The sequence below is a fragment of the Lepisosteus oculatus genome, chromosome 8 (genome assembly GCF_040954835.1).
Source record: "Lepisosteus oculatus isolate fLepOcu1 chromosome 8, fLepOcu1.hap2, whole genome shotgun sequence".
In the NCBI taxonomy this organism is placed as follows: Eukaryota; Metazoa; Chordata; class Actinopteri; order Semionotiformes; family Lepisosteidae; genus Lepisosteus; species Lepisosteus oculatus.
This window is the reverse complement of record NC_090703.1, coordinates 12,624,310-12,652,138: the sequence shown is the minus strand read 5'-3', so window position 1 is coordinate 12,652,138 and position 27,829 is coordinate 12,624,310. Positions and strand designations below refer to the sequence as shown.

Sequence of the window (27,829 nt, the reverse complement as noted above, 5' to 3'; positions counted from 1 at the left end):
TCTTTTTCATGTGTTTTTTTAATATCTCAACTTTTACACATGTAACAGTTATTTAAGGAAGTATTAAAATCTTTAAGTAATGACAGCATATTTACACACAGTTGTGAAAACTGACAACAGAGCAAGAGTTATCAAAAAATCTCTTTAACAAAACATTACTTTTAATATCCCTTGATAACCCACATATGGAATGTACCCATAAGAGTCCTGGGGTAGCTGTGCCCCTTGATGTTTTTATGAGAACTCCTGAGTGATCTGTTCTGAATAGTAAAGTGCACACGCATCAGCAGGCTCTAGCAGTGGTAAACAGTTTTCTGTCCTTGTCTACACAACTCTGCCCTCATTCCTCTTAGTCCAGTATAAGCTGTGGGTGCTTCAGGTGTAAGGTGAGCTGTACGAATAAAAACTAGGGGGACAGGTACAGTAAAATCTTGATAATTGTGAAATTGTGTTATCTGTGCTAATGTATTCAGTCTCAGTCAGCACTACTTAGTTTCCAGGTGTCTGGAAAGCTCGAGTCCAGCTAGGGTCACCAATAAGCTATATTTGTATGTTAACACTGAATTAATGTACTAATTGTTCAATTAAGAGAGCTCTGGTCTTTGAAGGCTGAAGAAATACAGAGTATGATCTCTAAAATACTGAAACTATCACCTGCTTAATTAAACCACAATGAAATTGCTCTGTTTCTTTATAAACTGCAAAGCCTACAGGACTGGAGTTCACCAAGACCAGAGTTTGTTACAGACCCATGTTTTTAAACTTTTTTTAAACAATCTGTGTTGCTCCCTGAAATTGGAAAAATGTAATTTGAAATTTGAAAAGGTGCAAGGCATATCCAGCAAAATATAACGATCACCAGCAAGTGCAAGACGATGATTATTGCTGTACAATGGGGAAAACTCAGCATTTTAAGACAAAAACACTCATTCGGTAATTCCCAGTATCCAAGCTTCTGGTGTAAAAGAGATTTGTATGTCAGTGCATTATTGAAATCCCTGCATGTTGTACTCGGAGCATATTGACAACATTGCAAATACATACACAAATCAAAACCATGTTTTACCTCATTATGTAAAGTAAGGCTTAAAATTATTTCCAGTATTTTATTTTACTAAACCCATTTGACTTCAATGTAAAATCGAATATGCCTAAAGCTGCACATTAGACATCCATTGAAAGACAATCTGTAATGTAACATTGGTGGTTATTTTGCAATATACCTCCCTATAAAATGCGATTCACAGTCATTGCATCAGCAAAACATATTCACTACCCTTTGAGATAAGGGTGTTTTTTTCTTTTTTTTGTACAATTATCTAAAATGCCATGATTGCAATTGTTGCACATTTACATGCCTGTTATACAGGTATGTATTATATGTTCTATATACACAGTATATAGAATGCACATATGTTATATATATATATCTGTGCTGTTGGAATGAATATGATTTACTGTAGTTTAACACCAGACACAATAGGTACTTGTCAGTAAACTGCAGGACTATAGTGTAATTTACATGCGCTCTGGTACTACTTTCACCTTTAAACACCGTTTGAGGAGTTGAAGAGGTTAATCACTCAGAGGCTGTAATTCAAAGTAGCTTGGGTCATGTTTCATAATTAGTGGCATTTTAGCGTTGTTAACTGGGAAACCAAATCAGCCAGAGGGAATTTTAAAAGGATGTCACGTGACAGAAAAAAAACCTACCAAAATTGTGGAAACACTTACCTGTAGGCTCTCGAAAACCAATTATCTCAGACACCGTGGAAACGAGAACAAAGCGGGAAAACGCAGCGTTTTGGATTGCAGTTTTCGCGCTGTTCCAGGGAAAAGGACCGCCGCTGAGGGGAGGGCTTACGGGTGGGCTTTGTGTCTACGGACAGACGTACTCGCTTGCGCGGTCACCCGGTCCAGCTCGCCTGCAGCGATAAGGCCTGTGCTAGCGTGGCCCCCAGGGAGAGGGGCTCCTCATTCCGAACAGAACTCCTCCCGGGGCCGCACGGTTACCAGGAGGAAGGAGAAGCAGCTCTACACATCGACGACGGCGTCTTCTTCTTCCTCCTCCTGTTGTGGAGGCGGTCCGCTTGGGCCCACTCGGCTGTAGTCCTCCGTGGTGTTTCGGGGTCCTATAATGTAACGGTAGTCTCCCCCAGTGGCTCCTGCGGCACCCGCGGGCATCAGGGGCCAGTCCTCCTCCCCGCGCTGCCAGGGTGCGGCTCCGGCCTGGCCCTCCTGCTCTCCGCCCTCTGCCAGGTTGACGTACAGCAGCTCCTCCTCCCCGCGCCCCAGGGGCAGCCCAGCCCCCACCCCCTCTAGCTGCTCGATGAGCTGCTGGAACGCGGGCCGGCCCTTCGGGTTGGGACTCCAGCAGCTGTACATGATGTTGTAGCTAACAGACGGAGAAATGAGGGAGTGAGAAGGGGGCATAACCCCTGTGACCCTCTTGCAGCAATGGCTTATGTACTGTCTAACTTCTCCTGTTCTAATGAGAACAACTAGTAGGACATCATTGGAGTTTAATTCATCTGGAGAGCGTCAAGAACACAGAACACATCTGTCACTTCTATTAAAATAGTATTTAATAAAGAACTCTGTCTTTATGCTGCCTGAGGTGTTTTCTTGACTTCTTCCTCAGTGAGCACTTCAGTGAAGTACTCATTTAGTACAGCAGCCTCCTAGAGCATTTTCCACTGTTTCAACTCGGTTAAAAGTGATTAATTTACTGAGGCGCATGAAAATTCCCTCAAACGTGCAATATTAGATCTAATCCTCTTTTTATGTAACTATGGAAATAAAAATCAGCCTAGAGGCTGTCAATATTATTATATATATCAATATTATTTACCCCCTTACACTGTAAAATAAGAACCAAGAGCAAGTCCAGTTACCTGTGAAGATGATGCAATTTCTTGTTTTATATTATATTTGTTTCTTTCTGATTCTATGTTGATGTCTGCTTATGTTTTTTTCTGAGCTAAATATGGTCTATCTTCAACTAGCATTGCTACCTTTTACAGGTGCGCTATTGAGAGTGTGCTCACGTGTGGTATTTCAGTGTGGTTTGGCAGCAGCTCTGAACAGGAGGTGTTACACGGGGTGATCAAGTCAGCCCAGTCAATTACTGGAGTACAGCTCCCCTCTATTGTGGACTTTTTTTACAACTCGCTGTCTCAGGAAGGCTGGAAGTATCGCTAAGGATCCCAGTCATCCTGGTTTCTCACTTTCCTTCCTTTCTCTCTGGTAAGAGTTACAGGAGCATAAAGGCACAAACCTCCAGATTCAGAGACGGTTTCTTTCCGCAAGCTGTGCGATTACTGAACTCTATCCCTACCACTGACTCACACTGACGTTTATTTCTCTTCTCACAGTGCCTGTCTGACTTGTTTTTTAAGTTGTATGTTATTTAACTTGTTGTTGTTGCTGCAGCTGTTCTGCGTTTCTATTTGGGCGATTCCTTAATGTCTTTGTATCGGCGCACACATGCAAAGAAGCATTTCATTGTACTTGTGAATGTGACAAATAAACTGAACTGAAATAAGTCTCATAGAAGAAGATTCCCCTAAACAGGAAAACACACCTTTCAGAGGCTCAAGGTTCAGCAATGAGAATCATTCAGCAGTCAGTATCTAATAATTTCAAAAGACACGGCAAAACCATCATAAAGTGATACACTTCAGACCACACCTGATGGGAAAATACTGGCATAAAGCTACAGGATTTAATATCCTGACGCTCAAATTCATTTTGCTCAGTCATTGCACTCACATGTCATCTAGGCAGCCTGGCGGCTGTTTGAGGCGGCCACCCTTGATGAGGTATTCATAGATCTCCGAGTTCTCCACTCCAGGGTAGGGGGTCTGCCCACGGGTCATGATCTCCCACATGGTCACCCCAAATGCCCACTGCGAGAAAGGCCACAGTGATGAGCAGAAATCGGGCCAACTAGCAGACTTTAGCAGCTCTCAATAAATCTGCCAGGTTTAAACTGTTACAGAAAATTAAATTCTGCTATCGGACTTTCACGTTTCCTTGTTGGGTATCTCTAGATCTACCTGGACTTGTATTTGGAGAATCATTTTTGATACTGACAAATCAAAGATCAATGCATTATAAAACACGCAGTGCTGACAATCATTCGATCTGCACAACCTGTTGACCAGCAGGTTTGAGCTATATTCATCCCACTAAGCTCAGATTCAGCAACCAGGATGTGACCTAGATGGCCTACCACAGCAGCTGGTCATATCAGTTTAAGTCTCTTTGAGATCACGGGATTAAATGGTGAATAGTACTTTTATGTTGCAGAAGGACCTCATGATTAGTAAGCTCACAGTGCCCGTGGGTTGGCATTAGGACTTATATAAAATAACCTCCAGCTGAAAATCCCTCTTCCCTCTTCCAATCTCCCTGTGCTGGCACATACCACGTCACTCTGGGTGGTGTAGATGTTGTCTGCCAGGCTCTCCAGAGCAATCCACTTCACTGGCAGCTTGGAGGCCGAGCCCTGGCGGTAGTAATCCCCGCTGTAGATCTTCTTGGACAGGCCGAAGTCCGCCACGCACACCGTCATGTCTTCATTCAGCCTGAGGAAGGGATGGCAGGGTGAGCACAATCAGCTCCCACACACACTGGACACACCACACTCTGCCTTCTCCTGCTCCAACCCCGTTCTGACAGCCCCAACACACCTCTTTCACCACACTTCTTCCTGTTTGTCTTTGTCTAGCTAGATGCACCTTATCACAGCTGTTGGTCTCATTACACCATGTGCTTGCTATCAGTTGCACAGGCTGTGAGGAGAGTCTCCAGTTATTGTTGCTATTGAAGGCTCGGTTCTCTGGGGTTGAATGAAGACGGGGGCCCAGCAGCAATCTCACATGCAGTTGCGTGCAGCCAGGTCCCTGTGAATGAAGTTCTTGCTGCTTAAGTACTCCATCCCACGGGCAATGTCCAGCATGAACTGTACCAGCGTCTGCAGAGACAGAGCCTGTATGGGGAGAAGAAGAGATTAGAAAGAAGACTCTGCAGTAGACTGGAGAGAAACTTTTTAAAACATTTTTTAAACGCTATTACTGTTGTTGCTATTGTCAAATCAAAACCCTCTTGTGACACCAAAAAGGATATAACTACAGTTTTAGAGAATGTCTGCCACAGGATTTTGGGATCACAGAAGAGACTTAGTGATCCACATATTTCCCTTATTATCTTCTGAGAAAACAGCAATCCTCTAAAAAAAAACCCAATTTACACAGGTATCTGGGTCTGCGCTATCAGCCCAATGTGTGTGCTGAGTTGGGGGGTACTCACGAAGGGCTGGCCCCCCATGCGTGACATTAGCAGGAAGGTGTGCAGGTCTCCGTGTTTCATGAAGGGCAGGATCACCATTGGAACAGGCAGGCGCTGCTGGGGGCGTCTCTGCAGACTCACTCCTGGGGAGGGACAGTCATTGAGCCAGCACTTTCTCTCTCACACACACACACACAGCCCAGCCAGTCGGCACACCAGCCCACCTGCTGATAAATATGATAAATACCTCCAGACAACTCTTGCCTCATACAGACAGCTTTTCCCTCAACACAACAAGGCCCTGCATTTCTATGGGAAAGAGACTACTGCATAGCAAATGATCAGATGGGCAGTATTCCCCCATTCTGAGGGCTGGAACAACCAATCCCAAGTCAATATGGCAAATGGCCACAAAACCTTTTAACCTCAAATGCATCTCCACCCTTCTTTGTGTGCTGTTCCCATTTTTTTGCCAGTATTTCCCCATCTGTCCTCACCCATGTAGCCCCCCCTCCCACTCACCAATGAGCTGAATGACATTGGGGTGGTGGAACTCCTTCATGTATGCTGCCTCACGCAGACACTGCTCTACATCACAGGAGGAACTGATGTCACCTGCAACAGACAGGAGAGGGTCAACTTCTCACACATGGACATGGTTCTTAACTGTCTGCTTCTTACTGACCTTCCCCTGATCTGTCTCTCTCTACCCCTTCATTCCTGATTTGTTTTAAAAGCTCCTGGGGTTTCATGGCTGATTTGTCATATCGCTATCTATCTGAGGGAATGTACAGAGACAAATTCATTTTCTCCGACAGCAAGTCAACTTCTTTGAATTCAAACACAGAGATCAATGCTGTAATTTTAATTGTGTAACAGTAATAGTTTGTGACTTTTAAAATTAGTCAAATTGTAGCTTTGAGCGTTTGTAGTAGAGAAATTCATCACATAATTTGTTAAATTACCTTTAAATCCTCATTAGTGAAGTGGATAGCCTGGAAAACCTGATCTCATCAAGAAAACTGCACAAAAAACTTCAGGTTCATTGCAAAAACCTCTTGTACTTCTGCACCAGTTTTTCATTCTGGGCTGATAACACCATCTTGAAATTCAGTTGCATTGGATTGTGGAAAACTCACTTGCTGATATTTCCCATGCTTTCTTCATACACGTGGTTATGAATCATTATAGTGGCCAGATGAACAAAACGTGAACTGCATAGGTACGGACTTCTTGGAACTTACTAGTTAGTAATATCTAAGGTTATGAGATTAACTCACTTTTGAGCACTTTAACTGCCACCTTCTGGACTGAGCCATCCTCCATCTTCATGTGGGCTTCTCTCACAGAGCCAAACTCACCTGGCAGGACAGAGAAGCACCAAGGGACAGAGCCATTGCAATGTGTGAAATTATGGAATCACACTGTACAAACTGCAGTTGTATGTGATTTGATTTTTTTTAATTTAAAAATGTTTCCTATATTAAAATAATAAGTATCCTCACCTTTTCCCAGCATGTGTCCCAGAGTCAGTAACCGCTGTGCAATCAGGACGTCCTCTAGCTTGGTTTTCAGCTCGTCGCTGATACCCAGACAGTCCACTAGGGGGAGACCGACACTTTCTTTAGCGCAACATCCCAATAAACTCTGCCAAATAACTTGCAATAGAAAATCATAATGACTGTCACAATATCTCCTTTTCTCAGAAAATAAAGTATTTCTAAAGCAAATATAGGAGTTGTAAGTCCAGCTGTGACAGATCTTGCGATAAACCATGACTTGAAAAGATCTGTAGTACCCACTGCATTTGTGACTGTGTGGAAATGTTTGTGTCTCAAGGGAAGACTCACAGCCGAAAGAGATTTTTACCTCTTAGTGCCGTTTTCTGTTTGAGACATTTTTGCAGGCATGTTGGCGTGTCTGTAGGTATGTGTTACTCACAGGTGGATTCAGTGATCTCAGGGCCCTGTCTGTTGAAGGACCTGGCAGCTGTGAAGGACACTGTCGGCTCGGCCCTGTGAGATACATCATCAAACACTGCCCTGCAAATACAACACATGCCACATTACCACCTTGCCAGGCTGAACAATACTGAATGCACATTAGTTGTCTCTGCAGTCAGGATTTACAAGGACATTTTTTTTTCAAAATATAGTGCAACCCTTCATTCTTTTTTTATGTTTTTCACTATGCAAGGCAACACAAACCAGAGGATACAAGTGGAAACGACCTGGATGTGTATTTTAACCAGAGAACAGGGGGCACTTCTTAACCCAAAGGGTCCTGGAAGAAGGACACGAGCTGCCCAGCCATGTACTTGAAGCTGATACACTGCATTCCTTTCAGAAACAGCTGAGAGAGATCCATGGATCGATTTGCTGCTGATCATCAAAAAGGAGAGATGGGCTGGACGGCCTCCAGTCATTCGGATCTTTTCCCATGTTCTTATCCAACCCTCCTTTTTCTAACTGTCTTTCCCAATTCCAGGTCCCAGGGGAGCCGGAGCCCATCCCACCAATCAACAGGCACAACACCCTGACCGGGGCTCCAGTCCATCACAGGGCAGACACGCCTCGGGCACATTATCCAAGAAACCAGTTCACCTACCAGCATGTCCTTGGGCTGAGGGAGGAAACCCATTTAAAAACGAGGAGAACATACAAACTCCACACAGACAGCACCCCAACCCCAGGCCCCAGCACTGCGAGGATGGTAATGGTAACCTCCACACCACCTCTCCAAGCAGCAGCGATATGACTCCTTACCCGAACTGCGTTTCCTTCTCCCTGCGGCGGATCAGCATGGCGATCAGCAGCCCCAGCATGACCGCGGTGAGGACGGCCACCAGCAGCGCCACCCAGCCGTGCCCACGCTGGGCTCGCGGCCTGGGAGCTGCAGGGAGATGCACAGATTACCCCTCCGAGCAGGAGTACAGCGGCCCTTTCCGCATTCCACTCACGACACGCATTCCAGACCCCCCCCGAGTGTCCATCACACTCAGCACACATACCAGAAGGGAGGGGCTGATCTTCCCAACTTCCCCAGCACCTGCCACGCCCAGCCCACAGGCTCCTCAGTGGGGTTATAAATCAACTACCCAACCACGCTGTCAAAGCCCATTCCCTGGATGAGATCCTCGGATCAAATAGCTATTAACTACAGTACCAAACACGTGTCAGATGGGCCTATATGGCCTCCTCTCGATTCTAACCTTTCCTACGTACTTATACAGGGATAATCATCCTCCTGGCTCAGTGGAGTTCACGATAAATAAGGAAAACAATGCTTCCAAAACTCTATTTAAGTCTAATTTTTGAAATATTAAAGGCAAAAAATGCACAGAATAAACAAGTAAATATTTTGAATGTCTTTGCTACTAAGCTGTCACTCTGTCTTGGGAACAGAGGATAGATCTGGGTTTCAGGAGAGGATGCTTGAAGGACACCAAGCTGTGAAGAGCCCAAGACATGTGGACACAACCTAGCAGGGAAAGGAAAGGTTTTCATTGACCTTCTAGTCCTATACAGTAATAATAATTGCTTACACTTATATAGCGCTTTTCTGGACACTCCACTCAAAGCGCTTTACAGGTAATAGGGACTCCCTTCCACCACCAACAATGTGCAGCATCCACCTGGATGATGCGACAGCAGCCATAGTGCGCCAGAACGCTCACCACACATCAGCTATCAGTGGGGAGGAGAGCAGAGTAATGTAGCCGATTCATAGAGGGGGATTATTAGGAGGCCACGATTGGTAAGGGCCAAATAGAAATTTGACCAGGACGCCGGGGTTACACCCCTACTCTTTTCAAGAAACACCCTGCGATTTTTAATGAGAAGTATTCTTCTTCTTCATCAGCTACTGATCTCAGTGCTCCACACCGATTCAGAAACAGCTTGAGTGAAACTGAACCAGAGAAACAGGCCAAACCAGTGCGCAAAGCCCACTAATGGTGTTCAACACCTGTTCGCTGATGCTTGTGTGTTTTAGAAACACATTACGCGAGATGCCTTCGGCATGCTCCGTAAGGTCCCTGGAATGTGTCCACCTTGAGTAGCACAGTGATGTTCCTGCAGTTTGGATTCTGCACTGACAGACTCACCCTGGGCTGGCAGCACCATGACAGGTGGGCTCCAGGGTCCACAGCCCACTGCAGTGCAGGCAGAGACCCGGAAAGAAGCATTGAAGAACTGGCCCTCGCTGGACAGGTTGGCTTTATTCTCCCTGAACTGCAATTCCTGCAGGGGGCAGTAATGCACTGAAATTATTTACCAAACCTGAGCAAGCATTTGTTTCCTGTACCAATCTAGGATTCTGATGCAACCAGCAGGGTTTTAGGATATATACTCTAAGCAAAAAGAGGAAATATGAAACTGGGATATGAAAGAGGGCATGCATAATAAAATGTTATAAAGATTGACAAAATTCCTGGAATTGTTTGATTATCTTTACTACTGTCACGATCTCTTTCAGTTTTCCACACCTGCCTGTAGAATCCCTCAGAATATACCAATATATCCTCAATCAGTTTAAAAGTTCATGACATCTCTGTTAGATGTTACATTTTAAACATTCACGTGACATCACTATAAATTACAAATGTAGTGGATTAGTAGAGGGAATCCAGGACACCTCTGGGAAAAATGGCCTTATGTGTCTGGGAACTGATCCCTGGGTTAGGGAGGGTTCCTCTGACAACCCTCAAACCACTTTACAGGGCAAGCTGACTCTTGGTGAGCCTTGTGGTTTAATTTTTACCTGAGCTACGGCTTAAGGGTTGCTGGTAACTGGATCCAGTATGCATGCAGTATGAAGTATGCATGCAGGGGACAATCAATCAGACACACAAGGCCTGGTGAACTCTAGCACTCAAGCTACGCACATGCTCTGGACAGTGGGGTTAATTAAGCATGCCAGGCCCAACATCTGCAGCCCTTCCCCGAGCCCCACAGTAATTAACACAAATGCAGGAAGACCGACGTGATGACACAGGACGCAGGGCCACTGTACCTGACTCTTCCCCCCCAGCTCCCACTGCACTCTGTAGCCCCACAGCACACCATTGAGCTGTTCCTCCTCCAGGGCCTCCCAGCGGAAGGACAGCTGCTGCTCTGTCAGCTGGACGGTCAAATTCAGGGGGGCAGCCATGGGCACTGGTGGGACAAAGAGCAGTCAGGTGACCGTGTCTTCTGGACACACACACCTCAATCCCCATGACAGCGGAGCAGTAATCGACTATCTTCAGTGATCCAGCTGAGCTAGAGAGATCTAGATCAACCGAACACTGGACACACAGGCCTGCAACGGCAGCAGCAGAGATCTGACATCTGCAAGGAAACCTCTAAACAAATGCAGGTTCAGCTCAAACACCCTGTGCTAGAATGAAACATTGTCAACTGTGTGGCTTTTGATATACAGTGCCTTGCGAAAGTATTCGGCCCCCTTGAACTTTTCAACCTTTTGCCACATTTCAGGCTTCAAACATAAAGATATAAATTTGTTATTTTATGTGAAGAATCACCAACAAGTGGGACACAATTGTGAAGTGGAACGAAATCTATTGGATTTTTGAAACTTTTTTAACTAATAAAAAAATGAAAAGTGGGGCGTGCAAAATTATTCGGCCCCTTTACTTTCAGTGCAGCAAACTCACTCCAGAAGTTCAGCGAGGATCTCTGAATGATCCAATGTTGTCCTAAATGACTGATGGTGATAAATAGAATCCACCTGTGTGTAATCAAGTCTCTGTATAAATGCACCTGCTCTGTGATAGTCTCAAGGTTCTGTTGAAAGCGCAGAGAGCATCATGAAGACCAAGGAACACACCAGGCAGGTCCGTAATACTGTTGTGGAGAAGTTTAAAGCCGGATTTGGATACAAAAAGATTTCCCAAGCTTCAGACATCCCAAGGAGCACTGTGCAAGCGATCATCTTGAAATGGAAGGAGTATCAGACCACTGCAAATCTACCAAGACCTGGCCGTCCCTCTAAACTTTCAGCTCAGACAAGGAGAAGACTGATCAGAGATGCAGCCAAGAGGCCCATGATCACTCTGGATGAACTGCAGAGAACTACAGCTGAGGTGGGAGAGTCTGTCCATAGGACAACAATCAGTCTTACACTGCACAAATCTGGCCTTTATGGAAGAGTGGCAAGAAGAAAGCCATTTCTCAAAGATATCCATAAAAAGTCTCGTCTAAAGTTTGCCACAAGCCACCTGGGAGACACCCCAAACATGTGGAAGAAGGTGCTCTGGTCAGATGAAACCAAAATCGAACTTTTTGGCCACAATGCAAAACGATATGTTTGGCGTAAAAGCAACACAGCTCATCACCCTCAACACACCATCCCCACTGTCAAACATGGTGGTGGCAGCATCATGGTTTGGGCCTGCTTTTCTTCAGCAGGGACAGGGAAGATGGTTAAAATTGAGGGGAAGATGGATGCAGCCAAATACAGGACCATTCTGGATGAAAACCTGTTGGAGTCTGCAAAAGACCTGAAACTGGGACGGAGATTTATCTTCCAACAAGACAATGATCCCAAACATACAGCAAAATCTACAAAGGAATGGTTCACAAATAAACGTATCCAGGTGTTTGAATGGCCAAGTCAAAGTCCAGACTTGAATCCAATCGAGAATCTGTGGAAAGAGCTGAAAACTGCTGTTCACAAACGCTCTCCATCCAACCTCACTGAGCTCGAGCTGTTTTGCAAGGAAGAATGGGCAAGAATTTCAGTCTCTCGATGTGCAAAACTGATAGAGACATACCCCAAGCGACTTGCAGCTGTAATCGCAGCAAAAGGTGGCTCTACAAAGTATTAACGCAAGGGGGCCGAATAATTTTGCACGCCCCACTTTTCATTTTTTTATTAGTTAAAGTTTCAAAAATCCAATAGATTTCGTTCCACTTCACAATTGTGTCCCACTTGTTGGTGATTCTTCACATAAAATAAAAAAATTATATCTTTATGTTTGAAGCCTGAAATGTGGCAAAAGGTTGAAAAGTTCAAGGGGGCCGAATACTTTCGCAAGGCACTGTAAATGGTACATTTAAGATAGATTACGATACTCAGCCTATTTTATAAAGTGCCTTTACAAACAACCTCCACAAAAACTGCAAACAATAAAAAACAAAGAATTACATACAATACACCAACAAACAATAGAATACAGATATAATAAAATCTATTGTTTTAAGTAAGTTTCAAAGCCAGATCTGAAAATGGAAAGGCTCATTATTCTCAAAAGTATAGGAAAGAGTTTTCCACAGTCCAGGTGCACAGCAGGAGAAGGCTCTCACTTAGGTAACAACGTAATTGAGAGGACAAATAAGAAGTCATAGGCCCAGAGCCTGTGGCAAGGGATGCAATTTACAAAGAAGGTAGTAACACAGTTGGGGAAAGATGCATATGAAATATCCTGAAGTCTATATATAATACAAACAGGATATATGATTGCCAGAACGAGACCTAGACAGATGTCTGTCTGGTGAGTTTTGAGCATACTGTACTAAAGGTTTTTTAAAGTGCTCTTTGACAACTGACTAAGTGGTGCAGTAGGCAATTTGGGATGGAATCCAACATGTTTTCATTCCCTCCATCAAAATAGAAACAGTTACAGGTAATGCGACCCCCTAATTTCCAAGGGTGTTCCAAGGATCTCCCCTAGAGCATGGTAAAGAGATGATCTGAAGCTGTAATGCCCGGCTTCGGTCTAGATGGCGCCAGAGACTGGAGGTGCCCTGTGCTCTACTGAGGAGGATTGGGGACACTGACAATGCTTCATTGTACACTTAGGGATTGAATCCGCTGGCACCCTGCCAGGTCTCCGAGTTTACAAACTTGCAAACAAGGTCAAACCAGACTCCTCTGCATCTCCCCCCTCCCTGCCAAGACTGCTGTTCCCTCATCCCCCCCTGCCGCCAGCCCTCCAATCCTCACACTGAGGTGGGGGAGGAAAGCCTGTCCATTCGTCCATTTATTTGTTTGAGGGCTTCAGGCCACGAAGCTTGGCGCTGTTTTTTTTTTTGTCTTTACTGGTGCCCCAAACTGTACGTGACATTTTCTCTCGGCTATAATCCCCCTTCATCGTTCACACAAAGGCCATGAACATTTTGCATTGTGCACAGAAAACCCTGCAGTTGACTTTATCATAATATAGAGGTGTCTCAAGCCTAATGCTTTTGTGCTGTTACACAAGCAGGCTTTTGTTTTATATTTCAACATATCAACAGTACTGCCCAGTTCTTAGTTTTTAGGTTGCTCATATGAGTCATAAGAACTGGCTTTAACAGCAAAACCCTTAACATTTATGCATTTAATTAGTGGCTTGAAGAAGACCTGGTTGTCAGTACGCCAATCACAAAAGAAATTTAGATGTGGTTTTCTTGTGAAGAACACTCCTGTAGTACAAGTACCATATAAGAGTTGATAAATCATGTGTCAAGTTTTAGGAGAAGGAAGATACTTCAAAATGTAATGAGAGGGAGGACTTATAAATAGATAAGCATGTAATGACAGCCCTACAGCAGGCTTTCAGCAGTGACTTTTTCACCAACCTGATTCTTTTGTCTGGAAATCTACCCAGTGTGAGAAAGGAGAGGTCCCAACCTCATTTTCACAGCAGATTCTTGCACTGTAGTTTGAAAAGCTCTTCAGCCCTCCAATGAGGTGCTGGAAGGGAGGTACAGTCACATAATGCTCTAAAGTTTCCATCTTCTTCCCAGAATTCTTTGACATCTGTTGAATAGTTTATAAAGACAAAAATGCAATGTGTCAGTGGACCAAATTAAGCTGTTGAAATAAATTGGGCAAAAGTTGAAGAATCTGAAAAATGAAATACCTGCATTTCACACAACCTTATATCCCAAAAGGCTCAACACACACAAAACAAAACAGTGGCAAAAAAAAATCAGGTTTCTTCTTCAGGGATTAATAAAACTTAATCCAACTTATTTTACTTAATTGGCAGGAAGAGAATAAAGAATTAGAGAATCTTCTGTGTCTGAAATCACACGTAGGAAAAAAAAATCGTTAAACAGTATGTTTGGCCAAAGTTCCTTCTTTTCCCTCCCTAACTGGATTAAGACGGACCTGAAATCTGAAAACCTCTCCTAGTTACACTTTAAAAAAGACTGAACTTGCAATTCCTTAATGTTGCACATGCTGGCCACAAAACAGACTTTGTTCTCTTTTATAAACCTGAATCATAGGACAACTGACCACAGACTATAGGGTGCACAACTAAATCGCTATTGTCATCCCCAGTCAGATGAGGCTCTGCAGTGGACAGGCTGCAGGCAGTCATTTGGCTCATGTCCAGCCACTGGAAACTGCAATCAGTTTAAGAACAGACTGTAATGGCATCTCAACTGACCACACCACCTTCTGAAAACAAAGAAACAAACTAAAAATAAAATGCCCCCTTAAATAGCCTAAGTAGCAAAGGGCTTGAAATGCTTTTTTGGCCATCCTTCTACAATCTCCTCTGAGGAAAAAAACAATTGTTTGCATACTGAAGGAGCTTTGGCAGACACCTCTAAATATTCCCAGTTATTTACTATAGCTGTTCATATAGCAAAAGTCTATAAGGAAAGAGAAAGAGGGAGGATAAGAAAGAGCTGAATGAGATTTGAAACATAAAATTGTGTGTGTGTAAGGACTGTTTGGATGGAGATATTAGCTAAGAGCAAAAGAGATGTCAAGGCAGGCTGACTGCACTTACTGACAGAGGTGAACAGAGTCTGGAGGCCAAAGGAGAGAGTGCTGGACAGTTTAACTGTATGGCTCAGGGTAAGACAGGGCCAGATGAGCTTCAGCTGAGCAAGGACTCAGGAGAAAGAAGGGGCAGTACTTTAGTATAGTGTGGTACCTGGACAGTACAGGACATCAGGGGGGAGTATCCATTGAAGCCTGGGGTCCATGATATGGTGACATTACTCTCCTGGACCTCAATCACATGCAGTGCACTGGGGGCTTCTGGGAGACCTGCATAGAGACACACAATCACACGGCTGCTGCCCAGAAATAGACTTATGAGTTTCATGGTTAAAAAAACAAGCTCATCCATCTCAAAATACTATGAAAAACAAAGGATTGGTTTCCTGAATGGTAGAATCAAAGAGTCTAGCCTCCTTTCCACTTGTGCACCCAGACATTCACCTCTACTAACTTAAACGTTGAATCCATTGAACACTCCCAGCTACTACTTCCCCAACAAGAAAGACAGGACACAAACACACAATTAAACACGATGCTTCTCCCACTTAATCAGGGTTAGACAAATGCAGATTCACTTTGTTGCTATTTGTAAACCTGAAGTAAGAGGTGGTTTGTATCGCCAACAACACAAAAAATACATTCCTGATGATCTAAATATTACAAAGCATGACTGCAGTATTTATAATGGGCAGTTACCACATTTACAATGCATTATGTACACATAAGAATGAGTCATTTTTATGATGCCTTTTTATAATCGTGCCCTTCTTCCTTCATCCGCACACTTCATGTGCTGGTGATGAACCATGTGACAACAACATGGATTTTGTCAAATTGGAAAGGGCAGAGGTCAATACCAACTTTCTGCACTGTAAAGCTACTCATTTAATTTACCGTCACTAACCTCACTTTCAGGTGGTTGGCAAATTCCTGAAAGTGGTCATCAGCTTGAATCAACCACAATCCATGTTAAAACAAGTTCAGGCATGCAGGGGACATGACAAACAAATAAACTGATGGCAAAACACAGAAACCTGCCCAGCAAACCTCCATCCACAATGTCCTGTGACAGGCACTGAATATTTCTGTTATCACAATAAATCATTTTCTCAGATCCTTCATGTATCGTACACACCACCCGTTACAAACAGCTTACAAAGGTAAAACAGCAGTTTAAAGTTATTCTGTAAGGATTTCGTAATACCTGCTTGAGAATTAGAGGAAGATGATTTGAACACACTGTTGAAAAGTACGTTTAACATGCTACTGTACAAACCAACATATGTGACTCCAGTGTGACCTCAGGGCTATGTCCAGGAACTGAACAGGAGTGAAGATGCCTTACCCTTGATGGAGACGATGCCGGTACGAGACACAGAGATCCCCTTGACATTCCTGGCTTCACAGTGGATCTTGATGCTCTCATTGATGCCTGGACAAACACAGGAGCAGAAACAGCATGCAGATTATAGCTCAATCAGGACACAGATGAGGATTATTTTCCTCATTAACGCCATTAGGGTCACAATTTCCTTTACACAGCTAGCTGTCTCATTAATGTCATAACAAATGGTAGGGACATAAGATCAATAAAATATTAATCAAATGGAAAAAAATAAAAAAACATAACAAGGACCTAACCACATGCTTATGCAATAATTAAGGTACATACTAGGATATTATCAATGCCATCCTTTTGTTAAGACAGCTTTAGAAAATAATACATTTCTGGAAAGTAATGTCTACGAGATGCCCCTAATCAGTTGGTAAGCTCAGTCTTTAAATCAAGGCTCAAGATCCAGCTGTTGTTAAACACTTTCCCATCTTTTTATATTCCCGCTGCCTGGATCTTCGGTGCAGCGGTTGTGTAGAGAGGTCTTTCCCCCCTGAGCTACAACCACAACCCAGACCCAGGTCAGCTGGAACAAAGCATCACCTAGTAGGACCCCAAGGTTGGAGAGAGCTAACAGGCCTCAGCCTCAATGTACCATGTACTCGATCTAGTGTCTGACCTGCACCGCTTCCAGTGGGAACATGAACTTTAACTAAGAATGTGGCAATGGCTCACAAGGTTTCTATATTAGTATTTACTTAGTATATATTAGTCTATATTAGTATCACTTTTAGCAGTGCTGCTCTTCGGTCTTCAAAATTGACAGTGAATTTAGTTTCCTTCCTCATTGTTTTTCTAAGGAATAGGTTTGTTCTATGTTGAAAGGAAAAGAAAAAAAAACATTTTTTCCCTGTGGAGATTTCTTCAGGTGTGAGGGAAGGAGGGAAAGTGGCAGATAAATAAAGCTAAGGAGGACAAAAGAGTGGCTGAGAAGGGGCAGGAAGCAGGGAGGAAATGAGTATGAGGCACGTGAGAATGACTGCCCATACTCAGGGAGCACAAGGGAGGTGTGAAGAGCCAAAATCTGCAGATGAACAGACAGGATTTAGAAGCTGTTGAAGTAGGGAGCTGCGTCAGCATGCGTAGGTGGCAAAGGAACAAGTCAAGGTTCATTCCATGCTGAAAAGAGAAGAAAAGAAACAACGTTTCTTCTTCGGGTGCTCCACAGCCAAAACGTTGGATTTAGACGTAGTCTGTTGTTGAGAGAAGGGAAAAGGTGTGATCCAAGTTTCAGTATAATTTTGGTTTTGGATGTCTTTCTTCAACAGGACCTCCGAAACTACTCAAAACTTTTTTCTCATACAGACTTGAATCACAGCGGCAAACCTTTTGACACATTGTCAAGCTTCCTTTATCCTTTACTCTGTGGAAAATGTTCTTGTTTAAGTGTCCTTAACATAGTGTTGTGAGGTTCTGTTAGAGGAAGAAAAAACATATCTTTGTTAAAAGCGTTTAAAAGCGAAACTGTCCATTCCTTCTCCTTTATCAAGAGCTGTGTGCAGCACAGGAATCACACATTAAACCACAACACACCTTAGTCTAATCTTAGTGTTTTTAAGTAGCCTCTGTTTACTCCAGACACACTTAGAAAATATAGACTAATGATAAATACGAGCTCTGTACGGGTTTTAGAAAATTAATCAAAGGCAGCATATACAAGTCTATCTGCCTGTCCAGTGGTCCTTCCCTTCATGGGAATGGCAAGTGTCAGTCACTCAGGAGTGTTTGGCACAAGGGAGAAACAGCATGCCAGAGGTCTGGGGGGCAGCGTCGCCCTCAGCCCGCCCAGCCTGCCACAGCACGCAGAGCTGAACTGCAGAGGCTCATTCAGCAGCCTGAGGAAGACAATCTCCTCTTTCTCAGAGACTGCAGACTTCTGCAGGGAGACTGTTTCACAGCTATAACCAGTTACAGCACCTCATGGAAACTCAGGCTAGCACCCAGAAGACTCCCTGTGTCTCCACTTGCCCGTAGTTTTTGAGAATCTGAAGTTCCTTGAAAAAACAAGTCACAACATTCTTCCCGTCTTGACCTTAATCTGCTCTCTGCATACCTACATTTTGGGCTTGACTTCTGCCAGCGCACCTCTATCCCCTAGAGCTTATACAAGCACCAACAAAAGAGTAGCATATTGCCTATTAAATAGAACGAAAAAAGAGCTATAACCCAGATTTTGCTGTACATCTGTATGTCAGATTAAAAATGTTATCTTGCAGATCAATCAGGACACAGAAGAGGATTATTTTCCCCAATTGACTTTTGTGGTATGGGCACAATTTCCTTAACACAGCTAGCTGTCTCATTAATATCATTACAAATGTGAGGAATACAAGATGAAAAAAATGGAAAAAACAAAAACTACAACAAGGACTTGACCACATGCTTAAGCTATATATATATAATACATACTAGGATATTACTCATGACATCCTTGGAAAAAAACATCTAAGAGATGCCCCTGCATTCTCAGTCTTTAAATCAGGGGTAAATTATGGCCCCTTACCCTCCTCCCCCATATAGAATTGAACACAAGGTACATTTCTGACCCATTTGCCACTGGCTGGCAAAGCACCTCTGTGGAGTATTTTAAACAAATGCAGTTAAACCATTTGGCAGCTGCTATATTCATAGTCTGTACAAACGAGATTATGAGACGTATATAGCTTTCTAGGGATGGCGAGAGCTCTTGTGCACGCAGCTTTCACATTCTCAACTCTTGAATCAAGAAGACTCATTATCTGCCATCACAGAAAAAATACTCTCCAGCAGCTGGTGAAAAAAGTAAAAAACACTAAGCTAAAACCGGCATAACGTGAAAGGTGCAGATATTTTTGTCCGCAACAGTATGTTTTGCTGTGCTCTGACTCAATTCTAATTCAATGGAAAAAAAACGAGAAATGACCAGTTACATGAAAAAGTCAACAAAAAGCGTTCCAATTGAGAGGTGACTATTTGGCCCATCTTGCTGCTTTAATGATTAAGAATCAAGTTGTTTCTTACAGGACTCTGGAGTCCCTTTCAACCGTGTAGTTAGGGAGCCTGTTCCACAATCCTCAGTCGAAATCCATAAATCTTCCGTTCTACCTATCTTTATTGCCCCTCTTGCTTTGAAGTGTGAAAACGTCCACTTACTGTATTTGATTTGGCAAGTCAGGATTTTGAATACCCCCATTCCAACCCAGATTTCAAACTGTTCTGAATGTAATCTTATCTGTTCTGAGATAAAAAGATTCAGTTTCCTGTCTCCTGTCAGAGTGTGACATCCCCCTTCAGATGAGGAATCAGTCTAGTTGCTCTCCTTTGTGTAGCCTCTAGAACAGCAATGGCTTGCGGAAACATGATCAAATTTTAAGGAAACCAAAGCATCTCTTTGGCCTACAATATTCATGACCAGCGGGGCTTGCACACACTCCTGGCTAAAGTAGCAAGCACTGTGATGTAACGGCTCTCATGGAGAGATTTGGAAGCGATCCAGACTGTGCCCCACTCACTGGAATCTCTGGAGACCTTTGGCTCACAACAGAACTCTGAACTGCAGTGAATCATACTTTCCAACATCATTTTTTTCAGCAAAACAGTTGAGCCTTACATGCCATGCCATTTCTAATGAATGCTTGACTTATGAGAGGGGATCTAAAAAAGAAATACCACAGTGCCAGCACTCTGTAAAAAAGACCTGCTACCAAGGAGTAATGTCAATGGACCCTACAATGGCTCTCATGAGCCCCATCCATGTGCTATAGGATGGAGATGGCAGCACCTTGTTTAGTAATGGAGTTACTCCAGAAAAATCTATTAAGGCAGCTGTTATATTCCTCACAACTGGCAGCCCACTGAAGCTCAGCAGGTGTGAGCCTGGTCAATACCTGGATGGGAGACTCCTGTGAGGTTGCTGCTGGAAGAGGTGTTAGTGGGACCAGCAGGGGGCGCTCACCCTGTAGTCCATGTGGGTCCTAATGCCCCAGTATAGTGACGGGGACACTATACTGTAAACAGGCGCCGTCCTTTGGATGAGATGTAAAACCGAAGTCCTGACTCTGTGGTAATTAAAAATCCCAGGGTGTTTCTCAAAAAGAGTAGGGGTGTAACCCCAGCGTCCTGGCCAAATTCCCTCCCTGGCTTTTACCAGTCAAGGCCTCCTAATAATCCCCATCTCTGAACAGTAGTGATGCGTGGGTTGGCTTTTTTTAACCCACACCCGCCCGCGGTCATGAGAAATGAACCTGCACCCACCCAACCCGATTTAAAATCTTTTCTTTTTTTTATCCCGAGACCGCCCGACCCATAAGTAAACCCACAGCCGCCCGCGGGTGTGAGTCAACCCGTGCATCACTACTAAACTGGCTTCCTCACTCAGTTCTCCTCCCCACTGATAGCTGATCAGTGAGCGTTCTGGCGCACTATGGCTGCCGTCGCATCATCCAGGTGGATGCGGCACATTGGTGGTGGTGGAAGGGAGTCCCCATTACCTGTAAAGCGCTTTGAGTGGAGTGTCCAGAAAAGCGCTATAGAAGTATAAGCAATCATTATTATTTTTATTATTATTTGGCGGTCTCAATGCCTGATTTAGTAGCTCCAAAGCAAAGAGAGGTCTCTACACATGGCAGAGGGTCAGACGGCAGCGCAGGAAAAGAGGCAGCCGACAGTGGGAACGTGTGGAGACTCACCTGGGAGCGAGAGGACAGCAGGAGAAGGGGCTGGCTCTCCGCTCTGCTTCTCCTCTATCCACCACACTACCACCACCGGCTCGGGGGGGCCCTCGGCCGCGCAGCTGAGGTTAAAGGGCACGCCGGGCAGCACCGCCACATCCTGGGGCTCCACCACAAAGTGTGGCACACCTGGGGGTTGACAGGAAGGAGGGCAAGAGGGTGTTGGGGTGTGAAAGGTTGTGTGTGACTGTCCAGTGCTGCCAGCAATATACCCTGGTTGGTTTTACATGTATTTGCTTGGTGAAGTAAGCAAAGCCTTTCTTCTATCTGTTAAAGACAGTAACAATTGTGAGCCTCTTGCTTGCACTGTTTGAAAGATTTTAGACAATGCTGACCATCTAGGATATAACTAAGCCATGAGAAAATAAAATCTGTACTCTCTAATCCAGATCTTTACTCCACCAGTAGGAGATTCTTGTGTTTTACTTTTCCTGTGTGCCTTGATCTCACATTTGTTCAAACACCAGCAATCTACATTGTATTATATTAATCACTTTTCAAACAATGCTGGTAAGATAAGTTATTGCTCAGAAGGCATGGGGGCTTTAATTTTTTTTCTGTGATAGCAGGTTTTATATATTTGAAACTGGGTATGATACAGTTTCACTCGTCTCCCTTTTTAAAAAAAAAATCTCACATAAACAGGAGCTACAGTGCAAGAGCAGGTTTATCCTCTATCCCTAGGGTAGCTTGTTCCCTGCTCCCACAACCTTCTGGGTAAAGAAATGTTATTTAAAGTCAGATTGTAATGCACTTCCACATAGTTTCCACTTGTCTCCTTTTGTGTTCCACTGATGATTCTCAGCAAGTCCACTGGGTGGACTTTGTCAACACCTTTGAGGATTGTAATACTTATTAATACTTGTATTGGGTCCAGTCATACTCTTTTCTGTCCAAGACTAAAAAGGTTCAGTTCCTTCAACCTGCCAGTGTAGGACACCCTCTTAAACCCTGGCATGTATCTGGTCACTCCTGTCTGGACTGACTTCAGAGCAGCAAATTGCTTTCTATAATGGGATGACCGAAATTGTACACAATATTCCAAACAAGTTCAGGTAGGTAGCTGCATCAGGATGTTTTGGCTGCAGAGGAACAGGTAAAAGTCATTTCCACTTTCTTCCTCATACCTGAAGAAGGCTCAGCAGCCTAAACATTGTATTTCTTTACTTTTCAGCATGGAATGAACCTTTACCTGCTCCTTGACTGTATATTCTAAACAAGGCCTTACTAGTGTGGTAGATATTGGTGGGGTTTACCTTCCACGGTGATCCAGGCTGGCTCTGATGACACAGTTTCACCACCAAAATCAGCAGCACACCAGTACTTTCCTGCATCCAGCTTCTGGGCAGACTTGACACTGCAGTCAGAATAGACACCTCAGAGAAAGTCTTCTGCACAGGACTCTGAGCTAACAGACTACTGCCTGTCACGCAAGCCCCTGTAACTTTTACTCAATTTACTCTTGTAGAAAAACAGCCAAGCACATAAATAAAGTACATATTTTGTTTTATCCACATGCCTTTTCCCAAAAATGATAAAACACGGATGTGTAAACATACAGCTGTGCTAAAACGGTCTTCAGTGTAATGTCAGCATAGGTTTTGCGATCTTACAGGCTACGTTTTAAGATAAAGGGAGTAATAACTAATCTCCCATTATGTCAATGTCCGATTTCCTCTGGTTCCTGGCAACGCAAATGTTGTACTCAAGACAACAGCATGCACAAGCATTTTTGTACTAGTGCTTTTCACTATGGGGAAGTTTCTTCAAACTCTGCTTGTGCATCAGGTCCAGCTTAACACAGACATGGAGCTTTGGGTCTGGGTTACAAAAGGTCCACAATTGAAAACTGAGACCTGCAGGGGGTCTTCAAAACACAGAGAGCCTCTATATCCTATTCAGATGAAAAAGTGTAATAAGTCCAGCTCAGTCCTCTTGGGACTCACCAGAGAGGAAGGACATCTGTATTGGACTAGTGCATGTGTTGAAGATTAGCTGTAAAACAGCTAGGCTGGGTCACATGACTGGCTGCAGCACTGGGCAGAGCATGCTGCATGGGTGTAGCTGGCCGCATTCCAAAGTTGCTCAGGAGCTGAGGAATGGCTGTGGCCATTCTTACCTGCTGGGTGTGCCCCTGCGTGAAGCTCACATTCACTCACTGGGACAAAGGCAACTCATTACTGCCTCAATCTGATTAGCCCAGGAGGATCAGTTTCCCTAAACACTTTCCCGTAAACCTGACCACGGGAGCACGAGGAAACTCGTTTTAGAGGCAAAGACTGCATCGCCTCTATTTTATGCTCTGTTTTTGTTTTCATAACAAAACGTAGCAGGCATGGAAAAAAGATAATGTGGGTGATTTTGACAGTAGGTGTACAAACATCAGCCCGTGTAAATGACAGCTATTCAGGCAGCAAACTGCTGAAGGCTCTAATAACATTTTAAACAAGAGATGGATCTGGAATTTAGGAACGCGGGAGTGGTGCTCTTTCATTCCCAACTGTCTTCCTTCTCTGAGCAATGTGTGTTTTTAAAGGCACCCTTACCTAGTCAGTCTCTGACATGGAAATATGAGGGAAAATAAAGTCATGTAGACTGGAAACAAGAAGTTGAGGAAACAAAACAAGCTGACAGCTGAAATTGCATTTTTTTCGTAATAGTCTGTGCTAAAATGAGAAGATAATCCATTTTTTGCTATTTGGAAACTTCAATGAAATTCATGAACTCAAAAACGCTGAGCAAATTGAAAAACTATGACTGGTAAATACTGTCTCTATGCTAATAATATCCACTCCCAAAAAGGTGGAGACTCAGTCCTGTGTCCTGTGTTCTTTGATCCAGTACTGGACTCTGTTGGTTCAGCTGGTGCTGACTTAAGCATTACCTGTAGAAGGTCTCCCAGTGGTTTGGGTCTACAGTGATGTACATTTCTTCAGCGTTGTGGGTCTTCTCTCCATCCTTCATCCAGACGATTTCAGGCTCACTCTCCCCCTCTACAGCACAGTGCAGCATGGCCTTATTGCCCTGGGACACTGTCAGGTTGGTGGGGTTCCTTGTGAACTGCAGCCCTTGGAGAGGAGAAGTAAATGGGTTAAACTTCCTAGTGGCTGTTGTTCAGGCTCGCAGTTTTTGTGCGACCCATGTAGCATGGGTGTCTGACAGGGCACCCGTTTCTCCAGGATCACACAAAAGACAACTGGGATGACCCGCAATACAATGATGACCTGATGCACAAAAAGGGTCAAGTTCTGACCAATCCTTTCCCAGTAAAAATGAACCTGGAATCATGCAGTTCAAATGCCATGAGTGTGGCAATGCCAGGAACTGAGAGAAATGGGAAGCTGAGCTTGCGATTGGTTAGTGGATTATGAGTCTCTTTGCCTACAACCTCATCATTTTTATAGTAAAATTAGGAAATTTTGTAACTGTAGGTTGTAGATTTAAATAAAAAAGGTCATATTTTTGGCTTCCATGATACTGCGTAATAACCATACACATCTCTGTTTGGCTGGACGTGTTAACTGTGACATTGTAAGTTATCCTGCTGAAAAGAGCAGAGGCTCTGTATTATGTCTGCACACTATAGCTGGGTCTGACTGTACTGTCTCATCATAATGGTCGCTGTCTTCACCAAAAGGAGGCCCGACGTCCTATGATATTTCAGAACACTGACAAAAGAACATCTGTCTGTGAATACCTACAAAGAAGGGATATTCTCAGGTGAAGCACTGGACTCACACAAGAGTACAGTAAAGTATTATGGAAATTGCAATTAGTCTCCGAGCAGTAAGATTGCTCAGAGCCGGCACCAGAGACATTCTGGTATGAAAGGAGACTCCTCTGTATATCATCATATTTCCGCTGCGTTCATGCCACAGTCAGCATTCCACCCATTGCACAATCTCCACACTATGTCAAGGTTAAACAGCCTTTATTGTGAGTAAAACCTCACCACTCCCTTCTCCTCCACCTCTGATGCGTGCTGGCCACCTGAAGACAGTGATTGAGTCTCTGTGTGGTAAACAGGTTAACCCTGAACAGCCTACAGGCATGCAAATGATGTCCAAGCAGATGGGGAACTGCAGTCATTTCTTCCTGGAATTTCATGTGCTGTAGCCACTGCAGACAGAAAACTCAGCCGCTCTCAGCCGGTGTGGCTTGTCAGAACATAACCTGTCTCTCCTGGCCTCTCCACACTGTCACAGAACAGGTTCCCTACGGTGGTCCTGCTCAGAGGGACCACACAATCACTGCTCACTGGTCAAGTGGGTCATTCGCTTAGTGTTCTAGCATTCACCATCATGTTTTGCATATCTATTCATACCAATTCTTAATCAACTTGTTTTGGCAATTTTAACTCCACACAGACACCAAACATCAATTTTTTACGAAAATCTTCAACTTTTTTTTAGTATTCTAAAAGTCTACTTTGATAGATTCCATGCACTTATGTGAAGAAGATTAAACTGCCCTGTATGAGCTAAGATTGCCATTATTTGTAATAATGTTTAAGCTTATTTTTAGGCCTGATCACTTCCATACCTTTGCACTTCCTGATATTCCGCCCAATTTAAGTGACCACGCACAAAAATATTCTTTTACAATCGCACCTGAGGGTGCAATACCCTTCGTGGAACAGTAGGACATCGTATTGTATAAAATGGCTGTTTAATTTGGAAAAATGTTTAATTATCTGTGGAGGTAGCTCAGCGGCGCTTTAAGAAACTATTCTTAAACTAACTATATATTTTTCATCTTGCTTCATACAGTTTGCATTGTTTAAATGAATTAATCTGTGGAGGGCAGGGGTGCCTATGACAGCAGACTCTAAAACAATTAAACAAGATCATAAAAACCGGAAGAGGTTTTTATCTGTGTTATATCACAACCTGTCCATTTAGTTGCTGGTACAGTCACAGAAAGCAATATAAGAAGCTTCTAAGAAGGAATGCAAATATTTCTGTTTATGGTCACTTGGCAAGGAGATATTTAACCGGTCAGTTTCGGAAATAAAGCAGTTGCGTTTCAAAGTCTAGGTATTTTCAGAATCCTGTAGTTTGAAAACATTTTTAGAACTATAAACCCAACGATTTTGCTTCAGAAAGATTTTATTTTAATCTGGAGAGCATCACTGACAAAACCTTCAATGACGCTAAGAGTCAAATCAGAATTTAGCACGCAAAGAGTTATTTTATTTTTCAGTCTATACTTTGGTGTAAACATAGTCAGAGTGATTCCTGCAATTGTACATTTCGCTAGGTGTAATTACATTTTAAAGACTTTGGGGAATTAAGCGACAGATCAGAACAGAGCGGAACAAAACAACGAAATTTTAACCACTCCTTTCATAGTATTCTAAACCCAAGTATATAAATATATGTCATCATTTCTTTGTAACGGGTAATCAGGCGCATTTTCAAATGCTTCTGTAAATCATCCATCCATATAATTTATTCTTTACTTAGAAATTCAGAACGTGAAGTCCTGCAAACAGAATTAGTTACATGTTATATTCATGCTCATTTTTTTGCGGAATTTAAACGCTGGCCTTTTCAAAACCGATTACCTTGCTGATGGAAATCACTGATCGCATCTTGCTGGGAAAGCGATTAACTGATACTGATAGTACACTTCCAGCACTGGTTAGAAAAAAATGCTGACACACTGGCTAAATGTGTCTTGGAAATCAAAAAGAAACTGTTCGCTATTTATTCTTAAATCGCGTCTAATTATTGCAAAACAGATTAACCTCAAACGGATTTGTTGTAGGGACGTGTTTGTTGCTCCTTTGGGACATACAACAACAACAAAATATATGCAAAGATATTTCACCAGACTTCTCTACGATATTGTATACTGTAACGTAACAGATACAAATAGTGCATTAGTTAACGTTAGTTTCCCTTTTCGAAGTTGCACAGTTGAATAAATCACACATCAAATTCCTAAACAGCGAACACGGCAAGGTAAGCTGAATCATCCGAAAATCGCTTACCTTCACCACATCGATAAGTGCTCGCCAGGAGAAAGGCAACCCAGAGTCCAAAGAGCTTCATTTTCATCTCATTGTAGCCGAAAAGCTCGGCGTCCTGTCTTGATGTGAGAAAATGTGGAAACTTGGGACAGCAGTAGCCGCACTCGACAATCGGAAATCGTTCTATACATTCCGTCGCTCTAGACTTGACTTGAAAAACAACCCCTCCCAGTCAATCTTTGATAAATGTTGCAACAGACTAATTATATTTATATTAGACTCCCCTTGGTAAAATTAAACCAATTTTTTTCAGTTCTTTCTCCTTGTATATGGAAAAAAAGAGCTACTTCAGCTGAACTCCGAATTCGCTTTTTTCCTTGGGCAGAAATGTGCAGGACACGCGCCGCCTAGCGAGTCTTTGCGGTGTTTGAAATACCGAGATAATATATTCAAGTCGTAATTACAAATTAATTTTGAAATATTTTAAGGATATATTTTAAAATATAATTTAACGACTACATTCGCGTTCTTAGCGAATAGCTCTAGTGTTTATATTTTCACTCATCTAAGGGGAAAAAAACGTGCTTAAAATGTGTCAGGAGGCAATTTATAGTTTGAACTCTAATCAGCATTTAAATAAAATCCGACGTCATATATTGGAAGGAAGTACAACGTTAACTATCGTCAAAATCCTCAGATTGAAAAACTGTTTTTTCGATAACACATTTTGAAGAC

At 43.3% G+C, this 27,829-nt stretch overlaps 1 protein-coding gene across 1 annotated transcript; it reads right to left on the bottom strand.

Annotated features, from left to right (window-relative positions):
* Positions 1–27,478, bottom strand: tyro3 (TYRO3 protein tyrosine kinase). Its single transcript, XM_069193234.1, has 19 exons — positions 27,116–27,478; positions 24,005–24,188; positions 22,377–22,477; positions 21,079–21,249; positions 16,364–16,450; positions 15,170–15,285; positions 13,857–14,037; positions 10,306–10,448; positions 9,398–9,533; positions 8,058–8,184; positions 7,234–7,334; positions 6,798–6,893; positions 6,573–6,653; positions 5,815–5,907; positions 5,314–5,435; positions 4,884–4,993; positions 4,430–4,589; positions 3,772–3,908; positions 1–2,395 (listed from the first exon to the last, which is right to left on the bottom strand). Exons 1-19 carry the CDS (start codon positions 27,180–27,182, stop codon positions 2,035–2,037), a joined length of 2,574 nt encoding a protein of 857 aa, XP_069049335.1. The 5' UTR covers positions 27,183–27,478; the 3' UTR covers positions 1–2,034.
* Between the last annotated feature and the right edge of the window lie 351 nt (positions 27,479–27,829).

Bases quoted from the DNA above. Each gene is read 5' to 3' on its own strand.
- tyro3 (XM_069193234.1), bottom strand. From the start codon at position 27,182: ATGAAAATGAAGCTCTTTGGACTCTGGGTTGCCTTTCTCCTGGCGAGC. The intron at 6,654-6,797 runs GTGAGGATACTT...CTGTCCTGCCAG, and splicing joins GGGACACATGCTGGGAAAAG to GTGAGTTTGGCTCTGTGAGA. The intron at 5,908-6,572 runs GTGAGTTAATCT...TGTCTGTTGCAG, and splicing joins GGCAGTTAAAGTGCTCAAAA to GTGACATCAGTTCCTCCTGT.